A 17,525-nucleotide genomic window follows, 5' to 3' on the forward strand; every position below is an offset into this window, starting at 1 on the left:
AAATAAAATAAAAATAAATAAACAGCTTTCACACATTCTGGTTGCAGTATTTGAGAGGTTTTACTGACTAATGAAGGCTTCAATTGAAGTTTTTAGCTTACTATTGTAAGTGGTGACTAAATGCCTGAAGTCTTTTTCTCCCTAACTAAAGGTTAGCGAAATACTATTATTTTGGCTTACATTTGCCTGATTGCTAGTGTATTAGATTTCGGTCATATGAAGGGTAATTGTCAGGAGGCCTAAAAGTATTTTTTGGAAAAGAAATGGTGTAAAGTTTCCATTCAAAATGTGCCTGGTCACCAGTACTATCAGTACTATGGAGATGCTTTTCCACATATGTTTTGCAGGTGCAGAAGTATATGGGGAAAACAAACAAGGAAATCCCCATGTTTTCTTCTGATGCTTTGCCCTTTCCTTCAGTGCCACCTATTTTAAATTCAGGGAAAATTACCATTGAGTATTTTCCCCACAGAGGAGGGAGGGTAAATTTCAAATGTTGGAGAGGTCTCTGTCGTGATACAGGATGAATAGTGTAAGAGATGGGTGATTTATCCTACTCTTTATAGAAAATGCCTCTTTCAGATAATTTTTCTATAGGTAAACTCCGGCCTCATCTTTGATTCCTGTCACTTCACTCTGCCCCCCCCCCCCCAAAAAAAAAAAAAAAATAATTAAATTTTCATGGTGGGAGCGGAGCAAAATCTTCCACTCCATCTCTTGTCCTTCTTTCCTTTTCCCTTCCCCATTCTCCTCACCCTGAATGGAATCTTTCGCATACTAGCCTAGAATCAGCTGTCTGGGCCTTGTGGTTAAAACAAAAAGAAAGAACCCCTAAAGGGTTAAAGTGGTAGTGCAGGAGGCATTGCTTTTGCAGTACTACAATGAAGTGATGCATTTTGTTGTGAGGTGGACCTCCCTCCCCTTTGTGAGGGTCACATCATCACATGGGGGTAGTTATTAGGGTGCCATAAAAGTCAGGCTTTTACTGCACCTTAACTTACAATGTGAATGACTAGCCTGTGATAGCTCAATACCCTCACCATTCACTGTTCTGGTATATGAATAATTTAGTTTGTGATCAACCTTGAGTAGAGAGGTGTGGTAGCCATGTTAGTCCACTCTTAAAGGTTATCAATAGAAATCAAACAAAATAAAACACGGAAAAGAAAATAAGATGATACCTTTTTTATTGGACATAACTTAATACATTTCTTGATTAGCTTTCGAAGGTTGCCCTTCGTCAGATCAGAAATAAGCAAATGTGGTAGCTGATAGCATATATACTATCAGCTACCACATTTGCTTATTTCCGATCTGACAAAGAAGGGCAACCTTCGAAAGCTAATCAAGAAATGTGTTAAGTTATGTCCAATAAAAAAGGTATCATCTTATTTTCTTTTCCGTGTTTTATTTTGTTTGATTTCTATTGATCAACCTTGGACACTACGCTATTCATAGTGCTTAGGAGCATAGGGCCACAAAGCCAGGGCCTAATGTTCCCAGTTGCTCCTTAAAGGGGCTGGTGCCTGAATCTTGAGCTGCCCCTTCCTGTGCCCTCTGAATCACATCCTATCCCTCTAAAAAAAAAAAAAAAAAAAAAACACCCCAATGACATCCCATCCCACCATCATGAACACTTTCCAGATCACACAAAGAATCCACCCCTTAGCTGTCCCCCCCCTCTCCCAGCATACCTTTCATAATCCCAGGTGTATAGTGAGTTGGGGGAGGAGCAATCCCAGGATCAAAACGGTACTGCCACTAGGGATCAAGCTGCCTTATAAGGGCTTTTTTGGCCTTATGAGGCAGCTTGCCCCTGGAAGTAGTACCAGTGCCATTTTGAATCCTGCATCAGTAAGGGACAGGAGTAAACCAAGTAAGATCAACATGAACTGGTGACAAGCTTAAGGCAAGTGAGATCTGATTGAACTAACGCAGAATACACTGCCCAGACTGAACTGCCTCGCGCTGATCACACCGCTCATAGATACGATGTGGACACCGCAGATTTGGACTGACCACAGGGTTAACTGCAACTGAGACTTGCATCACTTACACTCCTGCAAACGAGATCTACCTCTAAACGCACTACCCCACTGAACCAGATGCCGCTTGCTCTTATGTACTATTCTCACATGGTATTGTTTATTCTATACACTGCTGCCTAGAAATCGCTGTGGTGCCTTAAATGCTGATATGAACCCCAGCAAAATACTCCTAACTCTCTACTGTCTCACCCTACTCCTACACGTATACACAACCCACGACACAGATAACAACAACCCCACAACTCAGAAATCACACACCACTTACACACACACAATGCCCACCCAAACAAATAACAAAAACCATGACAAACCTAACACCCATGGACACCAACAGAGGATATCAAAAGAAGACACCAAACCAGCACATCAGACAATTGATAAAAATCACAACAAACTCGAACTCAAGGAAGCAACACCAATTAATACAAATAGGATACACCAACGCCAGATCAATAATCAAGAAAACTACAACGATAGCTGACTGGATAACCGCAGATAACCTTGACTTCCTTCTCATCAATGAAACTTGGATCCATAATTCCAAACGCACAGACACACTTCACAGACTTCATATCAAATACTTGTCTGTCCTCCCAAAATGTCCTCATAACAGGAGACATAAACCTCCATCTTGAAGACACAAACTCAAACAACGTACACGAATGCAAGGAATTCCTCCAACTATGGGAGATCCACTGGCCTAACATGCAACCCACCCACAAAAAAGGACACACACTAGACATCATAACTCATAAATTTTCATCAGAAGCGAACCTTATATTCAGGGATACAAAATGGACAATCACACTATGGTCAGATCACTACAAGGCAACCACCTCCCTCCTCTGGAAAACAAAAGAGAAACAACAAAAACAAGAAAAGAAAACCTACACTACGAGAGGCAAAATAGACCCTCCAACATTGTGGCAACAAATATATACCGAGGAATGGACTACAACTACAGAATCACCCCAATTTCTACAAGAATGGGACAACAGATGCAGAACAGTGCTAGACAAAATAGCACCGCTCCAAACAAGAACCTCACATAGGAACAACTCAATCCCATGGTTTAATGAAGAACTGAAAGAACTAAAAACACAGGTCAGAAGACTAGAAAGGGCATGGAGCAAAAAAAAAGATGAACACACACTCAAAGAGTGGAAACAAGTACAAAGAAAATACAAAATCAGACATACCAAAAGAACGCATTACAAAACTATAATAGGACCAAACTACAAGGACACGCACAAACTTTTTTCACTTGTAAACGATCTCCTAAATACCACACGGGTCACCTCGAATAGCACAGACACCCCATCGGCAACCAACCTAGGGAACTATTTCAACGAAAAAATTACAAAGTTACGACGCCTGATACCGAGCAATACCATTGAGTGCACAAGCATCCTTGAATGCTTAGACCCAAATCGTGGGGAATACCCAGCCGATCGATCATGGACCAATTTTGACCTGATCTCAATAAATGAACTCACACACTGGCTCAGTAAATATGCCAAATCTCAATGCAAACTTGACACTTGCCCTACCAGCCTAATAAGATCCGCACCCAAACAATTCAAACAAGACCTCATGAACCAAATAAACTTTAGACTCATAAATGGACTCTTCCCCACGGAAAATGGAAATATCTTACTCACTCCTCTGCCTAAAGATACCAAGAAAAGCACAATGGACTTAACCAACTACCGACCAGTCGCTTCCATCCCACTCACAACAAAATTGATGGAAGGCATAGTGACGAAACAACTCACGGAATACCTGACCAAACACTCAATTCTACATGAGTCTCAATCAGGATTTCGATCAAATCATAGTACTGAAACTCTTTACTCCATCCCAGCCGTCTCCGCTTTTCTGTGCCATTCGTTCTCTGTGAAGGGTGTTTTCTTCTTACTTTTCTTTTTAATGTTGTTTTTACCATTAATGAACTGTGAATATGGATTTTTGTATTCACAGATACTTTTAGTTTTGTAAATAATTGTTTTACATATTACAAAATAGTTCAGATAGTAGGTTTCGGTCCTCTTAGAATTAAAATGTATATATTTATAAAATTATGTATATTCATAAAATTAATGAAAACTGTAGTTGATCATTCCATAATTTAACATCTTTCTTGCTCTGGTCATTTTTTTTCTTTCATAATTTTTAGTTCCACGCCATGGATACTTTGCATAAACACAACTATGACTTGAGTAGTGCCATCAGTATTCTTGTGCCTCAAGGAGGACCTGTGCTATGCAGAGATGAAATGGAAGAGTGGTCTGCCTCAGAAGCTAGCCTATTTGAGGAAGCTTTGGAAAAATATGGCAAAGATTTCAACGATATACGTCAAGATTTTGTAAGTACTGAAAATGTTTCTCTAATGTTGTTGGAAAAATTACTATGTGATACAATGCAGGAGATTTGTACTTCCTCTGTAGCTTTCAGGATCACTTGTTGCCTGTATGGCAGAGATCATTACTTTTTACAACTGGGAGCCACTGTGTCAAAAACAAAATGTTCAGTGTGAGAGCCAAGACCATCGCAAATGAGTTGGTACCCCTGTCAGCCTCCACCATCCTGTCTCCACTCATAGCGCCCTTCAAGCTAGCTCTCCTTCCCCCCCCCCCCCCCCCCCCCCCAATTTAAATCTCTCCCTATACTTTCTCTGGAGGCTTCTTTGTGGTGCCAACTTTTAAACCACTTTTCTGTTGTTGTTTTTTCTAGCACCACGTAGTTCTTGGTGAGTTTGAACAGAGTGGTAGCCAACACAAAGCTCAAACTTCTTGAGAGCTGTGTGGTACAGGTATTAGAATAACTGTTATGGAGATATGCCAGCAGCAGATCTGAAGAAAAGGGGAGGGGGGAGGTTGTATGCTGGGTGGAAGAGTTAAAGAGCCACACTTAGGATTGATGGGGCCATCACTGGTCCCTGGGCCGTGTAATGAAAAACACTGCTCTGTGGAATTTACTAATGAAAATGCAACCCACAAAGTTTCCAGGTAGAATAAAGTACTGTTTTTGCTAGTCTTGTCCATGGTGAAGTTTCATGCCTAGGTTGCCTAGGTTAATTGGACAGGAAGGTGCCTGAATCGTGACTCAAGCGGTGCTCTGCCTACACTCCTCCCCTGAATATACCTGCTCTAAAGTCTCATGTATGTACACACCTTTGCATACTCTTACACATGAGTTAATTTTACACAAACAAAAAAGCATGAGGGGGAGTAACCTTTATGGAGTGGCAGGTACAACCCTGGCCACCTTTTTTGGGCATACTGGACCATGCTGATCTTTACCTGCCATCATTTACAGTATTAAATATATTATTATTATTTGTTGCATTTGTATCCCACATTTTCCCACTTATTTGCAGGCTCAATGTGGCTTACATTATGTCATAATAGTGATCGCCATTTCCGGATTGAGAAATACAGAGTGGTATATATGTTCTATAAGAGGCCTTTTTTGCCCAAAGAAGGGTCAAAAACAGTTCCCCTATCATTGATGTTTGCCACTGTCACTGACTAGGTGGGTTTGACTTGAGTGTGTTTGGAAAAGGGGATTGACTATACCCTAGCCCATCTCTTGCAATGCCCTTGCTCCAATTCCCTCCTGTAGCTCTTGAGACAACTATATTCTCCTCAGGTAAATTTATTCATGCTGTGATACAACATAAGTATTGCCATACTGAGAAAGACCAAAGGTCCATCAAGCCCAGCATCCTGTTTCCAACAGTGGCCAATCCAGGTCACATACCTGGCAAGATCCCAAAAAAGTACAAAACATTTTATACTGCTTATCCCAGAAATAGTGGATTTTCGCAAAGTCCATTTAATAATGGTCTATGGACTTTTCCTTTAGAAAGCTGTCCAAACTTTTTAAAACTCCGCTAAGCTAACCGCCTTTGCCATATTCTCTGGTAACAAATTCCAGAGTTTAATTACACAATGAGTGAAGAAAATTTTCTCCGATTCGTTTTAAATTTACTACATTGTAGCTTCCATTGCATTTCCCCTAGTCCTAGTATTTTTGGAAAGTGTAAACAGACGCTTCACATCTACCCGTTCAACTCCACTCATTATTTTATAGACCTCTATCATATCTCCCCTCAGCCGCCTTTTCTCCAAGCTGAAGAGCCCTAGCCGCTTTAGCCTTTCCTCATAGGGAAGTCGTCCCATCCCCTTTATCATTTTCGTTGCCCTCCTCTGTACCTTTTCTAATTCCACTATATCTTTTTTGAGATGCGGCGACCAGAATTGAACACAATATTCGAGGTGTGGTTGCACCATGGAGCAATACAAAGGCATTATAACATCCTCATTTTTGTTTTCCATGCCTTTCCTAATAATACCTAACATTCTATTTGCTTTCTTAGCTGCAACAGCACACTGAGCAGAAGGTTTCAACATATCATCAACGACAACACCTAGATCCCTTTCTTGGTCTGTGACTCCTAACGTGGAACCTTGCATGACGTAGCTATAATTCGGGTTCCTCTTTCCCACATGCATCACTTTGCACTTGCTCACATTAAACGTCATCTGCCATTTAGACACCCAGTCTCCCAGTCTCGTAAGGTCCTTATGTAATTTTTCACAGTCATCCCGCGATTTAACGGCTTTGAATAACTTTGTGTCATCAACAAATTTAATTACCTCACTAGTTACTCTCATCTCTAGGTCATTTATAAATATGTTTAAAAGCAGCGGTCCCAGCACAGACCCACTACTACTTCTACTACTACTACTACTTATCACTTCTATAGCGCTACAAGGCATACAAGACCCCTGGGGAACCCCACTAACTACCCTTCTCCATTGAGAATACTGACCATTTAATCCTACTCTCTGTTTTCTATCTTTTAACCAGTTTTTAATCCACAATAGAACACTACTTCCTATCCCATGACTCTCCAATTTCCTCTGGAGTCTTTCATGAGGTACTTTGTCAAACGCCTTCTGAAAATCCAGATACACAATATCAACCGGCTCACCGTTATCCACATGTTTGTTCACCCCTTCAAAGAAATGTAGTAGATTGGTGAGGCAAGATTCCCCTTCACTAAATCCATGTTGACTTTGTCTCATTAATCCATGCTTTTGAATATGCTCTGTAATTTTGTTCTTTATAATAGTCTCTACCATTTTGCCTGGCACTGATGTCAGACTCCCTTTTTTTAAAATCTGCGTTCCTTCTCATCTATACCAGACCAGTCCAGACTAATGGGTTGTGTCCATTTACCAGTGGAAGGAGACAGAAAAAATAATTCCAAGTAAACCGCCCCTTAAGGGTATCGTGCAGCCTGGAATGTTCAGTATTTTCTCTGTCTCCTAGCGAATGGTGGACGGATGGTGCAGCTGCTCTGGATTGCTGGCTGGTAGCTCCTATCCCAGATTCTTCTGGTGACAGTGGAGCTAGGGGTGTGCTGGTAGCCGTGTTGGGGCTAGTTTTAGATGATACTCCCCTCCCCTACCTGTGTTTCTAGCAGGGTGATGGCATGGAGTACCTTGTCTCCCCTGTTTGTTTCTTCTCCTCTGTGGTGCTAGGTATATCTGAATTTCTGCCTCTGAGGTAACCTTTATTTATTCCTGTCACTAGTGAAGAAGGTTATTAAAAAAAAAAAAAGGAAACTTTGTTTTTCCCTCCTTTTCTGCCTCTGAGGTAAACTTTTATTAATTCCTGTCACTAGTGAAGAAGGTTGTTTATAAAAATAATAATAATAAAAGGAAACTTTGTTTTTTTCCCTCCTTTTCTGCCTCTAAGGTAAACCTTTATTAGTAATTTCTGTCACTAGTGAAGAGGGTTGTTTAAAAAAAAACCAACTTTCTTTTTCCTTCTTTCTCTTGCCTGTTACCTGATTTATTTTCCCGCCTTTGCCAATGTATTCTAGGGGGCCACTTGCGAAGTTTCTTTGAATTTCACTGGCTGGCGTCTGATTCTGATTTTGGACCCTTCTGAGCTGGTACCAGTTGCTTTGATTTTTTTTGTGGGGTAAGGCTTGTGTCTGGATCATGAAACTCAGTTGTTTTTCTCCTCTTCATGGTCCTAGACGGCGGCTGGTTCAGAGGGCGGCCCAGTTGCTGGAACTTACCTTTGCGGTTCGGAGGTCTTAGTCTGCCATTTCCAAAGTGGGGGCTCTCACTGGCTCTGTTTGGCTGCAGGCTCGGTCTTTTTAGGCCAGGGCCAATTTTTCATTCCTGTCAGCCTTACTCAGCTGTTGGTCAGTTCTTTTTCAGACCGTCTGGTCTCTGCTGCTTCTGGCATCTTGCTTGAGATGCCCCTGCTATTTGATTCTTGTTTTGGCAGCAGTTTTTCCTCCCTTCCTTAGGGAGGTTCTAGTTCTATCGTCCCCTCCTGTCTGCTCTGGTTTGTCTGCAGGGTACTTTCCTTTTGGTGGGGGTCCGAGTTGCCCTTGGTGTGCAGCTGCTAGCTGAAATCTCTCTTCTGAGTACCCTCGGGAGCGCCATTCTTGCCAGGGTTTTGCTTGGATTCAGTTCAGTGTCTCTTTATGGGAATGTGCCTTTTTAGGACTAGTTTGCCACAGCTCTTCCTTGCTTCCTTTGCTTTTGGGCAGGAGTTTTAGCCTGGTACAGGCGGATTTTGCATTTTCTAGTTTCAGGCGCCTCTCTCCTGGCACATTTGGCATTCCTTCCTTTTTCTGTAAGGGGCACAGTTCTTTCCTGCTGAGCAGATCTATTGCTGTGCATCTGGAGTTTATAGCCTCTTAGCTCTGCACTTTTCTCTACTTTTCTGCAGGGAAGTGGCTCTGTTCTAGGTGTGGAGTTTGACTCTCCCTTGCTGGTTTTTCCTCAGTTTGGTGTTTGTGGCCAGCTTCCTCTTTGTTCCTGGCTTGGAGAGAGTTGTTTCTTCCTCACTGCCTTATGGCTGCATTTTGCTTCCTATGGTCTGAGGATTCCAGCTCTGTGATGCTTACCTCCCTCTTGGCGGGAGTTCTTTCTCTACGTTGACTGCTGCTCCATATCGGTTGCCTAGGAGGGTGGGCAATGTGGCTCAGAGACCACTTGAGGGCCGAGAGTGTCTCTTGGGGCACGGAGCTTTCTTTTCTTGTAGTTTTAGTCCTTCTGGGCCAGGGGAGTGCAGCGCCAGGTCTGCATTTCCACAAGTTGTGCTCCTTTCCTGTTGGCCTCCTGGCAGCACCTTCTTCTCTGGCTGTTCCCCGGGACTCCACCTATGCATTTTGCATGTTAAGCACGACTCCATCGCTGTATGTTGAGAGCGGCTCCATCGCTGCATGTTGAGCGCAGCTTCATTATTCCATGCAGTTCCACCTTTCCATGTTGGGCACGGCTCCATCGCTGCATGATGGGCACAGTTCCACAGTTCCAGGTTGGCTTTAGCTCCATCGCTGTATGTTGAGGACAGCTCTGTCATGGCATATTGAGTGAAGTTCCTTCGCTGCTTATTCTGCAACCTTTCATCTCTGCATGTTGGACGCAGCTCCATTGTCACATGTTGAGTGTAGTTCATTCTCTTCAGGTCTCAGCGTGAGGCACAGTCCTGTGTCTGCGTGTAGAACACAGCTCTGTGTTTGCCTGTGGAATGCAGCTCCTTGTCTGTGTGTGGCATGCAGCTCTCTCTTTGCGTATGGAACGCAGCTCCCTGTCTGCGTGCAGAGCGTAGCTCCATCTCTGTATGTTTAGCACAACTCTTCTCTGCAAATTCTCTGCGTGCAGAGCGTAGCTCCATCTCTGTATGTTTAGCACAACTCTTCTCTGCAAATTAGGTGAAGTGGAGCACAGCTCTATGACTGCAGGTGCTACACAGCTTCATGTCTGCGTAGGAAGCATAGCTCCTTCCATATCATCAAGCTGATCAATCCATAGACTGGTGGGTTGTGTCCATCTACCAGCAGGTGGAGATAGAGAGCAAACTTTTGCCTCCCTATATGTGGTCATGTGCTGCCGGAAACTCCTCAGTATGTTCTCTATCTCAGCAGGTGGTGGTCACACACAGCAGCAGCTCTGGCTAGGCCTCCAAGCCTAATTTTTAGGTTTTGTTGAGTGCCTGGGGTTGAGGGCTCTTTTGAGCAAGTGCAAACCTGGTGGTGCCAGGTCCCTCCTTTTCTCCCCCCTCCCGCTGGCTCCGTTTAAAAAAAAAAAAAAAAATTTTTGAACGTCCTTAAAGGCGTTTATTTCGACGTTTATTTAAGCGTCTATTGCAGCTACTCACTGGGACACCAGGTCGTTACAACTCGGAGCGGACAGCAGGTAATTTTTAGCTTTTTATAGCGGGCAGGGGGTTCCCCGATTCTTCTCCTCGTGGCATATGGCGTCGGAGGGCGAGGGCGCAAAGGGTCGCTCCCCGGGTCGCTTGAGCGCTTCTAGAGGGGATGCGGGGGTCTTCAAGCCTGATTCGCCCTTGTTGGGTGACAGTTTCGTGACCGATGAATGTCCCGGTCCTTCCTCCGGCGTGGCGGTTTTTCCCGCCATAAACGCCCATCCCCCGCTCCTCGCCTCCGCCATCTTGGCCGGCCACGCGGCTCGGACGGCTTCTTTTTGGGCCGCCCTTGAGGTTGGAGACATTAATGCCATGAACGCCCTTAATTTGGGCGACGGCACAGAAGCGGCTATAGTTAAGAGCCGTTCTTCCCGCGCGGCTCCTTCGCGGAGTTTCGCGCCGGACGCCATTTTGGATGCGCAGCATGTCTCTCCCCCGCTATTGCGAGCGCCGGTTGAGGGTGCGTCTAGGGCTGTTGCCCAGACTGCGGAAGTGCACAGTCTGGGGGGTTTCTCCCCCGAGTTTGTTTTGCTGCTGCATCAGGCCTTCCTCATGCACAACGCTGCCCCTGCTCCCTCGTCTGGTAAAGAGGTTGAGGTTCCCAGAGGTAAACGCCCTCGGGTTGATTCCCAGGCCTTGGAGGAATTTGTCTCCTCCGATGTAGATGAGGGCAGCGTGTCTGAGGTCTCCCAACGGTCCTTTGCGGATTCCTTGGAGGAGACGGATCCCCGCTCGGATGGAGCGGATGACCCCTCTGCAGCGCGGCTTTTTAGCTCAGAGGATTTGCCCAACCTGTTGTTACAGGCCATGGACACTTTGAAGATTTCCTCTCCGGAGGACGTCTCTCCCTCAGCCCCTGTTGGCTCTGCCATTATGCTGGGGACGAAGCGCCCGCCTAGAACCTTCCACGTGCATGATGCCATGCACACCTTAATTTCGGCTCAATGGGATGTCCCAGAAGCGAGCCTTAAAGTGGCTAGGGCTATGTCCCGCCTCTATCCTTTGGCTGTGAGTGAACGTGAGGCCTATCTGTGGCCTACCGTGGATTCTTTAATCACTGCGGTGACTAAGAAAACGGCGTTGCCGGTGGAAGGTGGCACGGCCCTAAAGGACGCCCAAGACAGAAGATTGGAGGCGGCCTTAAGGTCGTCCTTTGAGGCGGCTGCTTTAAGTTTGCAGGCCTCAGTTTGCGGCTCCTATGTGGCCAGGGCGTGCCTGACTATGGTGCAGCGGGCTTCCCCCTCGGATCATTCCTTGAGGGCTGATTGGCCGGCCCTGGAATCGGGCTTAGCCTATTTGGCAGACTTGCTGTATGATGTCTTGAGGGCCTCAGCGAAAGGCATGGCTCAGACAATCTCTGCGCGGCGGTGGCTTTGGCTGAAACATTGGTCTGCTGACCACGCCTCTAAATCCCGCCTGGCTAGGTTGCCTTTTAAAGGCAAGCTGCTCTTTGGGGTCGAGCTGGACAAAATCGTGACCGATCTCGGCACGTCTAAGGGCAAGAAATTACCAGAGGTCAGGGCTCGGGCTAGTACTCGTCCCGGTATCTCCAGAGGACGGTTGCAGGAAGCCCGTCGGTACCGCCCGGGCAAGTCGGGCTCTGCCCCCTCTTCCTTCAAGAGGAATTTCTCCCCCAAGCAGCATTCCTTTCGCAGAGACCGCCGTCCCGGAGGTGCTCCCTCCGGTCCTCCCCCAGGGTCTCGTACCCAATGACGGGGTCTTGGTCCACGCCCCAGTGCAGATTGGAGGACGGCTGTCCTCGTTTCTGGGCGAGTGGACCACAATAACTTCAGACGCGTGGGTGCTGGAAGTCATCAGAGACGGCTACAAACTAGAGTTCTGCCGACCCTTAAAAGACGGGTTTGTACTCTCTCCCTGCAAGTCTCCGGTCAAAGCTGTGGCAGTGCAGCAGACCTTGGACAATCTGATCCGCCTGGGCGCGGTCGTTCCGGTGCCAGAAAGTCAGCTTGGCAAGGGACGTTACTTCATTTACTTTGTGGTACCAAAGAAAGGAGGTTCTGTCCGGCCTATCCTCGACCTCAAAGGGGTCAATCGGGCCTTGAAAGTGCGGCACTTTCGCATGGAGACTCTCCGCTCTGTTATAGCGGCAGTGAAGGCAGGAGAGTTCCTGGCATCCTTGGACATCAAGGAAGCGTACCTGCATATTCCCATCTGGCCTCCTCATCAACGCTTTCTGCGTTTTGCAGTCCTGGGACGACACTTCCAGTTCAGAGCCCTCCCTTTCGGGTTGGCTACTGCTCCGCGGACCTTTTCCAAAGTAATGGTGGTCATCGCGGCCTTCCTACGAAAGGAAGGGGTACAAGTCCATCCTTATCTGGACGACTGGTTGATCCGAGCCCCCTCTTATGCAGAGTGCGGCAAAGCTGTGGACCGGGTAGTTGCTCTTTGAGCTCCCTGGGATGGATCATCAACTGGGAGAAGAGCCAGCTGCGCCCGACTCAGTCCCTGGAGTACCTGGGAGTTCGATTCGACACCCAAGTGGGCAGAGTGTTCCTGCCAGACAATCGGATTGTCAAACTTCAGGCTCAGGTGGACCAGTTCCTAGTAGCCTCTCCCCTTCGGGCTTGGGACTATGTGCAGCTGTTGGGCTCTATGACGGCCACGATGGAAGTTGTGCCCTGGGCCAGGGCTCATATGAGACCGCTTCAACACTCTTTGCTGCAGCGCTGGACTCCGATGTCGGAGGATTATGCTGTGCGCCTTCCCTTGGACCCAGCAGTGCGCAAGGCGCTGAGCTGGTGGATGCAGACAGACAAGTTGTCTGCGGGAATGCCTCTGGTGACCCCAGAGTGGATTGTCGTCACGACGGACGCCTCGTTGTCGGGCTGGGGAGCCCACTGCTTGGGAAGGACAGCGCAGGGGCTCTGGTCTCCTGCAGAGGCAAAGTGGTCTATCAACCTCCTGGAACTCAGAGCCATTCGGTTGGCGCTTTTGGAGTTCATCCCGGTACTGGTGTTGAAGCCAGTACGGGTCCTGTCGGACAATGCCACGGCTGTGGCCTATGTCAACCGCCAGGGAGGTACCAAGAGCGCCCCTCTAGCCAAGGAGGCTATGAATCTTTGCCAGTGGGCGGAAGTGAACCTGGAGCAGCTTTCAGCGGCCCACATTGCCGGAGTCATGAATGTCAAGGCGGACTTTCTCAGTCGCCATACCTTGGAGCCCGGAGAGTGGCAGCTATCTGCTCAGGCGTTCTTGGACATCACGAAGCGCTGGGGCCAGCCGAGCCTAGATCTGATGGCGTCATCGGCCAATTGCCAAGTGCCGCGCTTTTTCAGCAGAGGACGGGACCCTCGATCCCTGGGAGTAGATGCTCTTCTCCAACAGTGGCCGACACAAGAGCTTCTCTATGTGTTCCCGCCCTGGCCCATGTTGGGCAGGGTGCTAGACCGGGTGGCAAAGCATCCCGGCAGGGTAATCCTGGTGGGTCCGGATTGGCCCAGGCGTCCCTGGTATGCGGACTTGATCAGGCTCTCAGTCGACGATCCTCTGCGGCTGTCAGTGGAGCAGGGCCTGTTACATCAGGGTCCCGTGATGATGGAGGATCCCTCCCCCTTTGGTCTTACGGCCTGGCTATTGAGCGGCAGCGTCTGAGGAAGAAGGGCTTCTCAGACAAGGTCATCGCCACTATGCTGAGAGCGAGGAAGCGCTCTACTTCTACTGCTTACGCCAGGGTTTGGCGTATCTTTGCAGCGTGGTGTGAAGCAGGCTCACTTTCTCCCTTCACTGCTCCAATTTCTTCAGTGTTGGCGTTCCTGCAAGAAGGTCTGGAGAAAGGCCTGTCGCTCAGTTCCCTTAAAGTCCAGGTAGCGGCTCTGGCTTGCTTCAGGGGCCGCCTGAAGGGTGCTTCCCTGGCTTCGCAGCCAGATGTGGTGCGCTTTCTCAAGGGAGTTAATCACCTGCGCCCTCCTCTGCACTCAGTGGTGCCTGCGTGGAATCTCAACCTGGTACTAAGAGCATTGCAGAAGCCGCCTTTTGAACCCTTGTCGAGGGCATCTCTGAAAGACCTGACGTTGAAAGCAGTCTTTTTGGTGGCTATCACTTCAGCCAGAAGAGTTTCCGAGCTCCAGGCGCTCTCATGTCGAGAGCCTTTTCTGCAGTTCACTGAGGCAGGAGTGACTATTCGCACAGTGCCTTCCTTCCTGCCCAAGATTGTTTCTCGCTTCCATGTGAATCAGCAGCTCTGTCTCCCTTCCTTTCGTAGGGAGGACTACCCAGAGGAGTACTCTGCTCTTAAGTATCTGGATGTGAGACGAGTCATCATCAGATACTTGGAAGTGACCAATGATTTCCGGAAATCGGATCATCTGTTTGTCCTGTTTGCAGGTCCTCGTAAGGGTCTGCAGGCTGCTAAGCCTACAGTGGCAAGATGGGTCAAGGAAGCCATTGCAGCGGCTTATGTGGCCGCGGGGAAGGTGCCGCCTATCCAGCTGAAGGCTCACTCCACGAGAGCTCAGGCGGCCTCGATGGCAGAGGCCGGATCCGTCTCCTTGGAAGAGATATGCAAGGCGGCAACTTGGGCTTCGGCTCATACATTCTCCAAGCATTACCGTTTGACTGTGGCTGCACGGGCGGAGGCCCGGTTTGGAGCTTCAGTGTTGAGGTCAGGGATTTCTATGTCCCGCCCTGGGTGAGTACTGCTTCGGTACATCCCACCAGTCTATGGATTGATCAGCTTGATGATATGGAAGGTAAAATTATGTATAATCATACCTGATAATTTTCTTTCCATTAATCATAGCTGATCAATCCATAGCCCCTCCCAGATATCTGTACTGTTTTATTCTGGTTGCATTTCAGGTTCAAGTTTAGTCTTCAGTTACTTCAGAAAGACTTCGTGTTCAAGTTTTTTCACTTGGATTCTTCAAGAGTTAAGACGAGTTTGTGTTACAGTGAGCTGCTGCATTCCTCTCCCCTCCGTTATACGGGGCTGGATTGAGACTTAAAATTCTGCCGGCACTCCCTCCCGCTTCGTGCGGCTGTAGGGCAGCTTTGTACCCCTCCCGCTTCGGCGGTGTTAGGGTCAGTCAGCTCCTCCCGCGGTTGCGGTTGCAGGATAAGCCAGATCCCCCCGCATCGGCGGGTGTGGTGTCCCTCCCCCGCTCCGCGGGGATGAGCTGGACGGATTCCCCTCCCCCACTTGTGTGGGGATGAGCTGGGTTAATTCCCCTCCCCCGTTTCGGCGGTGGTGAGCTGGGCAGAGTGTCCCTTCGTGGGTGTAATTCTCTAAGTGCTGAGTCCTGCGGATGGAGCTTTGATATCGACATACTGAGGAGTTTCCGGCAGCACATGACCACATATAGGGAGGCAAAAGTTTGCTCTCTATCTCCACCTGCTGGTAGATGGACACAACCCACCAGTCTATGGATTGATCAGCTATGATTAATGGAAAGAAAATTATCAGGTATGATTATACATAATTTTACCTTGTCGGTGTGTGGAGCGCTGCTCCTTGCTGGCGTCTGGAGCACAGTTCCTTGCCGGTGTCGGGAGCATAGCTCCTTGCTGGCATCTGGAAAGCAGATCCTTGTTTGCGTTTTATACAGAGTTCCATCGCTACCGCAGCGTCAGTTCTGCAGGTACCTCTAACATCCGGGTCTTTCAGTGGGGCACTGCTCATCCTCTGTCTGTTACTCTCAGCTTCTTCTCTGCTTGTTCAGTGCATTTCTATCTTTGCCAGAGGTGTGCAACTCTTTCGTTGCCCGTGCTGCGTGGCTCAGTTTGTGTGCTTTGAGTGCAAATCCGTTTGTTCTCGTTGAGCACGGATCCTACTCTGCCTGATGAGTGCAGTTTCTTTCTGTCCCTTGAGCACAGTTCAGTCTGACTGTGGAGCATATTTTCCCCTAGACTGCTAGACAAGGCTGGCTTGTCTACCATTCCTGTGGCACCTTTTCTTGCCGTAGCCTCTTGGTGGTTGGCGAGAAGCTTCTCTATTGCTGGAGTTTGAATTAGTCTCTGCTCCTTTTGTGGCTACTTGGCACCTTGGGGGTCTTTTCTCCACAGTGTGGCTCTCGACTCTCTTTCTTTTTGTCTCCTTTTGTTGTCTTGGCTCTGTTCTTTCATCCCTAAGTCCAGAGTGAGCTGGTTGAGGAGTACTCTTTCTACGGTTGTACCCTGGTATGCTGCTGCCCTTTTCTTCATGGTTCTCCTGGAGAGATCAGCGCTTCAGTTAGTTGGTTCTCTCAACTCTGGAGTCTCATCTTGTTCTGTGGAGTTTGATTCTCTCACTGGGCGCGGGTCTGGGTGGTTCCTGGGCCTTGCTTCCTTTCTTCTATGAAGTGTGGCACAGTGTCTGGGGTTGCGTACTCCTAGTACTTGTTAGGGTCGCTTCATCTGACCATCTTGGACTCAAGGCAGATTTGGGAGTTAGTCTTCGTCCTGCCAGGGTTTGGAGAAGTGGATCCTGGTCTAAGAGAGACAGTTCTTCTCCTTGTTGCTTGGATACGACTGTTGCCTTCCTTCCAAGGGGGGTCCTTTGACATGAGTATCTTTTGCTTCTTCTTTTACTACTCCCGGGACAGGGGTGCGTAATTTTTCTTTTGTTCAGGACATTTGTTTTACGTCCTATGGCTTCAGTTCCTTTTCTAGTGTCTAACTCTGTTCCATTTTGGTAGCCTGGTGGTTCGGATATTCGAATCCTTTTCTGCTGATCAGTTTTTTGCTGTGTGTATAGCTTTGTTGATTTTTCAACCTTCTGCATTCTTCTTTTCTCTCCCCCCCCCCCCCCCCCCCCCTTTAGGAAACTACTTTGCTACATCCCATTAGTCTAGACTGGTCTGGTGTAGATGACAAGGAAGGAAGCATATTATGTTCTTACCTGATAATTTTCTTTCCTTTAATCATACCAAACCATACTATGTCTCTAGGCGTTCCACCTCTTTGAGGTCCCAGACTCCTATGTGCCCTCTCAATTTCCACTTGTTCCTCTCCTGCGATTTCACCAGATCTGCTGTCCTGGTGAAGCAAAAAGGCACAAATATCCTTAACTGTTTGTACTGCATCTTTAAATTGGTCTTCCTCCGGGACTCCCTTGAAACGCAGGTTACATCGCCGTGTGCGATTTTCCAAATCTTCTAACAGTGTCTCCATCTCCATTTTTGACTGCTGCTCTGTTTTAAAGGACTTCTACAGCTCCCGCACCTCCTCCGTTATCACCTCCGTCGTTTCCTCCATCTCTGCCAGCCTGTTACCAATCTCCCTCATTTCTTCCCGCAG

General features: G+C 47.6%; 1 protein-coding gene across 1 annotated transcript in view; it reads left to right on the top strand.

Annotated features, from left to right (window-relative positions):
* MTA3 (metastasis associated 1 family member 3) overlaps positions 1-17,525 on the top strand; it is a 429,588-nt gene that overhangs the window by 201,500 nt on the left and 210,563 nt on the right. Inside the window, 1 exon segment of the mRNA XM_030195789.1 lies at positions 4,225-4,413. Coding sequence (XP_030051649.1) covers positions 4,225-4,413 — 189 coding nt within the window.

This window comes from Microcaecilia unicolor, chromosome 3 (assembly GCF_901765095.1).
Source record: "Microcaecilia unicolor chromosome 3, aMicUni1.1, whole genome shotgun sequence".
NCBI lineage: Eukaryota > Metazoa > Chordata > Amphibia > Gymnophiona > Siphonopidae > Microcaecilia > Microcaecilia unicolor.